This window comes from Eublepharis macularius, chromosome 7 (genome assembly GCF_028583425.1).
Source record: "Eublepharis macularius isolate TG4126 chromosome 7, MPM_Emac_v1.0, whole genome shotgun sequence".
Classification (NCBI taxonomy): domain Eukaryota; kingdom Metazoa; phylum Chordata; class Lepidosauria; order Squamata; family Eublepharidae; genus Eublepharis; species Eublepharis macularius.
This window is the reverse complement of record NC_072796.1, coordinates 142,644,910-142,650,909: the sequence shown is the minus strand read 5'-3', so window position 1 is coordinate 142,650,909 and position 6,000 is coordinate 142,644,910. Positions and strand designations below refer to the sequence as shown.

The 6,000-nt window shown below is 51.0% G+C and overlaps 1 protein-coding gene across 3 annotated transcripts in view; it reads right to left on the bottom strand.

Annotated features, from left to right (window-relative positions):
* Positions 1-1,452: 1,452 nt before the first annotated feature.
* Positions 1,453-6,000, bottom strand: part of LOC129333441 (protein EFR3 homolog A) — a 42,339-nt gene continuing 37,791 nt past the window's right edge. For all 3 annotated transcript variants that reach the window (XM_054985100.1, XM_054985101.1, XM_054985102.1), the window contains 3 exons: positions 5,726-5,829; positions 5,043-5,092; positions 1,453-2,157 (listed from right to left, as the gene is read on the bottom strand). In XM_054985100.1, the coding sequence (XP_054841075.1) occupies positions 2,052-2,157; positions 5,043-5,092; positions 5,726-5,829 (260 nt within the window). In that variant the 3' untranslated portion in view covers positions 1,453-2,051. The remainder of the gene's footprint in view (positions 2,158-5,042; positions 5,093-5,725; positions 5,830-6,000) is intronic.

The following is a 6,000-nucleotide window of genomic DNA, read 5'->3' as shown; positions in this document are numbered from 1 at the left end:
TTTTGTTTTTAAGGTCTTTGTACAAAAGCAGTGATAACTTGGGGGGGGGGAACAGCAACGTGGATGACTTCTATTATATGTGCAACAAGCTCAGGTTCACTTCTGTCTTTAAATAAAAGCCACTTGGATGACATCGTTCAGGTGCGAAGACATCTTACCTTCCCCAGACCAAAAAGTTGAAGCCAAAAAGGGCACCAGTGTGTGCGTGGAGGGGCGCTGCCTCTGGTCTGAGCAGGGTGGAACTGTGGAGCAGCAGCAATCACAGGGGAATGCGATGCGAAAGAGGCTGTTTCGTCATCCACTGGGAGCCGCTGTGATTGCGCTGTCAAACTGAAAAGAAGGGTGGGTTATTGGCCTGAGCATGGCAAGCACTTCCTGAGCGCGTGAAGAGCAGCTCCCTTTACAGGGGACAAAGCTCAAGAGTCTTGGGAGAAAGGCGGCGCCTCTCTCGGGTCATTTTTCAAAACACAGCATTCTATTGCTGTGCATATTGACAAGTTCATCCTACCCCCCTCTTCCCCATTCCACCCCCTCGCAATCAAACTCTGGCTGGGACACATGAGGAAGAAATGTTTTCAAAGCTGAGCAAGCACCAAAAAAGCAAGCCAATTCTCTGGGCCACACTGTAAAGAGACACTGGTGGGGGTGGGGGTGGGGGTGGGGGTGGGGATTCTGGTGCAGTGTGAGAAGAATCCCACTCGTGCAACGGGGCTTCCCTGCCTCCTCCGTCACCCTGCAGCCCAAGCGTGGGGTGTGGCACAAGTGACTTTAACCAGAGGCGGAAAGCCTGGGAAATTAGGGCTCCCCTTGCATGAGTGGAAACAAGGAACAGTCGGGACCCCCATCCACTGGTGGATGTCGCTTTCCGGCTGTTCTGCTTTTCCAGCTTCACTGACAAAATTTCAACCCTGGGTTAGACACAAAAAATGTGGCCAGGGCTTTGTTTCTTACATGATGGGTAAATGAAACAGAAAGTTACTCTCTTTCTGCAGGTAATTTATTGAAGAAGGTACATCCCTCTGGTGTCTGTTTTCCACAAGAGGAAAATGTGGCGATGAAATTAAAGCAGATGCAAGTCAATGCATTTTTATTTTTTTTTACAAAAATGCACCCTCTTGCCTGAAGGGGGAGGTAGGCAAGGGAGAGGAAGCATGTGCAATAGAAAGGATGACCTCTCCAGAGAGAGCCACTTGCAGGCTTTTGGTTCCGTTGACAAAATGCCACTAAAAATACATCCCGCTGCACTACAGAGGATTGTGTCGTAGAATAACCAGCTTCTCTTGTCCACTTTCACAGATAATTAATTTAAAAAACTATTTTCCATTGTAAATTACTATCCCTTCTTGCTATACTAAATATATATGTATTGTTTCAGTATCCTAAAAGCAACACAGCAAAAATACAATTCTTCCGCCCAAAAGCACGAGGGTGTGAACTGGACACTCTCAGACGTTCAAGAAGATTGCCAAGTTCGGTGCTCAAAGACAGGCACATTTCCTAGCCAAAGCAGAGCCCGTGAGACAGAACTTCTAGGAAGCAAGTTCAGTCTAGATTAACCCCAGGGCTGAAGAGGCAAACTCTCCTCCTTGCCTGACTTTCAGTATTGTGGCCAAATTCCTACCCACTGCTGCTTAAGGCTGCAAAATGGTGGAGAGTAAACAAGCCAGCAAAGAGTTTGCTTGTTAGTGCTACAGCATTTTGACAGAGCGAAACCACTAGGGTCTGGCATCTGATCTAAAAAGGCTCCCAGCTCCAAAAGAAAGCAGTTTGGCCAAACAGGCAGCATTCCACCACTCGTGTTTCTTCTTTACACCAAGGAGAGAAAAAATGAGTAGTGAAATAACCTGATGATAAATCTCAAGCAGACTGAGGTGGCCCAGGGGCCTCTACGCTTCAGGCACAATCCCAGCTCAGCTGTGCTACATCCATGGCTATTTCTGAAAGCTGAGTTAAAATTTAAGAAACGAAACCGAGAGAGCTCAAAAACTCCTCTTGGGCTTTACACAATATGCTCTAATGCCAAATAATGCTCAGCAGAGGCCAGAAGACACTCAATACACACAAAGATCCGGAAACTTCATCTCATAGACGGGAACAGATTGGTAGTGGGTGTGTCCAGCAGTGATGGTAAGCGTCCCAGATGGGCTAGGAGGGGGGCTGCAAGAGAGGAACCAAAGTGGGTTAAAATTCCACAGCACATGTCTCCTCCTCGTCACTGAGGTTACAATGGTGTGAATGGACAGTGGTCTCTTTCGGTTTTGCCAAAGTGAACTCAGGACCGTCTCCCTAACGAAATCAGATCAGAAACTACTTCTGCCAGATTGTCTCCTTGCCTCCTGTGTTTTCATTTTAAAATTTCTCATTTTGCCTCTCCATCCACCTGACACTTATGGGCAGCTTACAATCCACAAGACGTCTGCAACCATTCGGCAGAACCATTTGTGGCCAGAGAACCCTGGTGGCAATAATAGCCCCAGAAGGCCTTCACAGGTCAGGGTTTTGACTCCAGAACAGTAAATCAATGGACTGACAGCCTCACCATACTTGTATTCGGTTCTTGTTTCGCTTGGGTGGAAAGGGAACCAATCCACTTCTTCCTGAGAAATCCAGACCCTTGCAGGATGAGTCCAAGTTGTGTATCTTCCCATACGTCTCCGTAGATTCGACTTCCAAAGGACTGACTTAAGTGAGGGGAAGTGTGGTGACCACGCTACTCAGCACCATGGGCAAGCATGGCTCTGCAGCAGCCCCCAGGGGCCGGAGCAATGTGAGAATCTACCCACTGTAACCAGAACACTTCTGGGAATGTGTCATCAGAAACGGATATGTTCCTATACAAGAGGTGATACCAGAGAAGGCTCCGTACGGTGAAAGCGCTGCTATCCAGCACTCCTGCAAAATGGGGGCAGCCCCGATGATCAAGCTTCTTGCTCTTCTCCACCCCCTCCCTACTGGAATCTGCAGCAAGCCCAACCCCGCCCATTGGGAATGCCCCCTCCCCCTTTCCCTCAAGCAGCAGGCGAGCAGGCCAATGCCCGGGAGCCCCCCCTCCAGCAGAGCGTGAGGCAGGCCGAGGGAGGAGGAGGCACCCGGGAAGGATGGACTCAGCCAGCAGCACTGGCAGCCAGAAGCCCGGCAGTGACCAAGGGCCCCAAGCCGGCTGGCTGGAGAGGCAGGAGCGGGGGGGGGGGGTGCACTCGAGGGAGGGCAGCTCGCCCTCTGGGCAATGCCGGTTAACTGAGCAGCATTCCGGGTAGCAAAGCGTTCGCTGAGCCAGCTGCGTCTCCTGAACAGCCAAGTCAGCTGGGTGTGCGGAAGTCCTGAACAGGTGCCTGCAGAAAGTAGCGTGATGGATGAGGGCCCATGGAGTGGTTCAGCACTGGGGTGCTGCTGGACAGCGACAAAGCCGTGCAAGGGCTCAGGAGTCAGCCTGCCCTGGCTGCATCCCCCCACCCCAGAAGGAGCAGGTTCGTAGCCTGGGGGTGCTGCTGGGTGCAGGCCTACAGCCGGAGGCTGAGTCCCCCCCAGGACACACAGCACCTTTCATCAGCTTGGGCCGACACACCAGCTACGCGGGACCTGGCCGGGGTGAGCCACGCTCCGATCACACCCAGGTTCCCTTACTGCCATTCCCTCTGCCTGGGAACGCCCGTGATAAAGGTCAGGAAACCTCAACTGGTCCAAAATGCAGCAGCCAGGCTACTGTCACAGGTTAGCATCCCCGCGTAGAAAGATCTACACTGGCTACTCATCCGTTTCCAGGCACCATTTAAAGTGCTGATTCCGTACTTCAAGGCCCCACAACCACTTGGAGAGGGAGGGCTTGAAGGATCACCTCCTCCTGTTTTGCGCAAGTAGCCAGTTAAGATCATTCCTCCCAAGCCCTGCTCTGCTTCCCCACTCGCAGAGGTGAGGTAAGGGGCCACCAATAAGAGGGCCTGTCCAGTGGTGGTGCCCACCTTGAGAAGGAGCCCCCCCCCCCCTCCAAGGCTCACCTTACTCTCTTTCTGCTCTAGCTCGAGGAATTTTAGGCCAGTTTATGCTGTTTTCAGTGCCCTGGCTTATTTTTATGGCTTGCTTATTGATAAAAGCAATAATGCTTTTATTGTAAGTATTGTTTTACTTTGTGAGCCATCTCATGCAAGTCTTTGGAGAGATGTGTATACATTTTCTAAATAAATAAATAGTAATACCCAGGGCTTTTTTTTCTGGGAAAAGAGGTGGTGGAACTCAGTGGGTTGCCCTTGGAGAAAATGGTCACATGGCTGGTGGCCCCGCCCCCTGATCTCCAGACAGAGGGGAGTTGAGATGGCCCTCTGAGCTGCTCCAGTGGCACGGAGGGCAATCTCAACTCCCCTCTGTCTGGAGATTGGGGCAGGGCCACCAGCCATGTGACCATTTCCAAGAGGTTCCGGAACTCCGTTCCACCGCGTTCCCACTGAAAAAAAGCCCTGGTAATACCATAGGCAGCGGTTCTCAAACTGTGGGATTAGGACTTAAAAATGGGTTGCAACTCACTCAGAAGTGAGCCACAAGGGAAGGATTTAGGGGTTGTTATTTTATTTTGATTTTAACTGTAAATGTTTTAATTCTAAGCCACCTTGAACCACAGATAAAGGCAGGATAAGAATGAATGGATGAATGAGACTCTGGAAGATGGAATGGCAGAGTTATGTTTGCCCCTGTACATATATGCAAAATGGTCACGAACTACATCCCATTGGCTCAGTAATATTTATAAAAATTAAACATTAAAAAATAAAGTATAAACTTTTGAACCGATGTGAGATTCTTGCATTTATACGGGGGAGGGGGAAAGCAGAACAAAGTCTCTTTGCAAGACGGTCCCAAAAATACACTTAGATTTGGACAGGCCGAGCCTACGAGGCTATTGACCAACCACAACCCAAGCAGTGGTCCACAGAAACACCCTCCTCGTACACCACAGTGATCAGAATTGCTGCTAATAACTGCAGCGCTGAACGAGCACTCATTGGCAGCTCCCGCCCTCCCACACTTTGTATCTGGGTATTTTCCCTTACCGAATGGTGAGCTCCAATATCTGGGCCAGTCGGTCGTGAAGAAGGGTTGCCTACAAGGAGAAAGTACACGGCTAAAATAACTGAAGGTGAAGCTGTGAACAGAAGTCTTGCCCCAGTTTTCCTTTCCTGGGCCCCTGCTGCAAGAGGCGCAGAAGTAAATAACTTGTGGCTCATTACAGGGAAGAAATAAGCCTTATTATGGCGTTTTATGCAACTGTTGCCCTCCGGCAGAGAAGAGCTTAGCTGAGAACACCAACTGTTGCCTCTCACGTGCCATGAGGCCAGGCTGCCTCAGGAAGTGAGCATCAAGCATTGCGAGACCTATACCGCCCTTTCCCATTGTCGGAGTTGTGGCTGCCCACATTTGCTCAGCTGCAAGGGAGGCATATGTCACTGGGTGGAGGAAGCAGCTGGCAATGGCAGCCTTGCATGGCACAGGCCTCGGTTCCCAGAGTGCCTTGACCACTCCACAGGTGAGCTAGCTCCAAGAGGATCGTGACCGCGGCCACCACCTCTCACCTCCTCCCCCACCCCCCGTCTCAAAGCCCTGCCGCAGAAGGTGCGAAGCAGGAGTGCAGGGAAGCGAGACAGGGAAGAAGCACCCAACACAGGCCTGAGCCCCAGCCAAGCGCTTTATAGCCATCTTCGAAGTGAACCCCAGATCGGGCACTGGAAGCTCTCACCTTGCTTTCACACTGGGCTGCAATCTCCTCAAAGGGAGCTTTCTGGAACTTTTCAATCACAAGGCGCCTCTTTTCTTTCTCTTGCTCTTCGAGGCCGGTGGTATCTTTGGCAAACGAAAGTGGGGATCAGACTCTTAAGGGTGGGACGGCACAGCCTGTGACCCCCCCCAAGCTGAACGCAGCCCACCACGGGGGTGGGTGGTGGGGAAGGAACCACTTCCATCAATTCCAGGAAGAAATCTTCCTCTACGCTCAGGGAGTCTCTGGAATTCTAT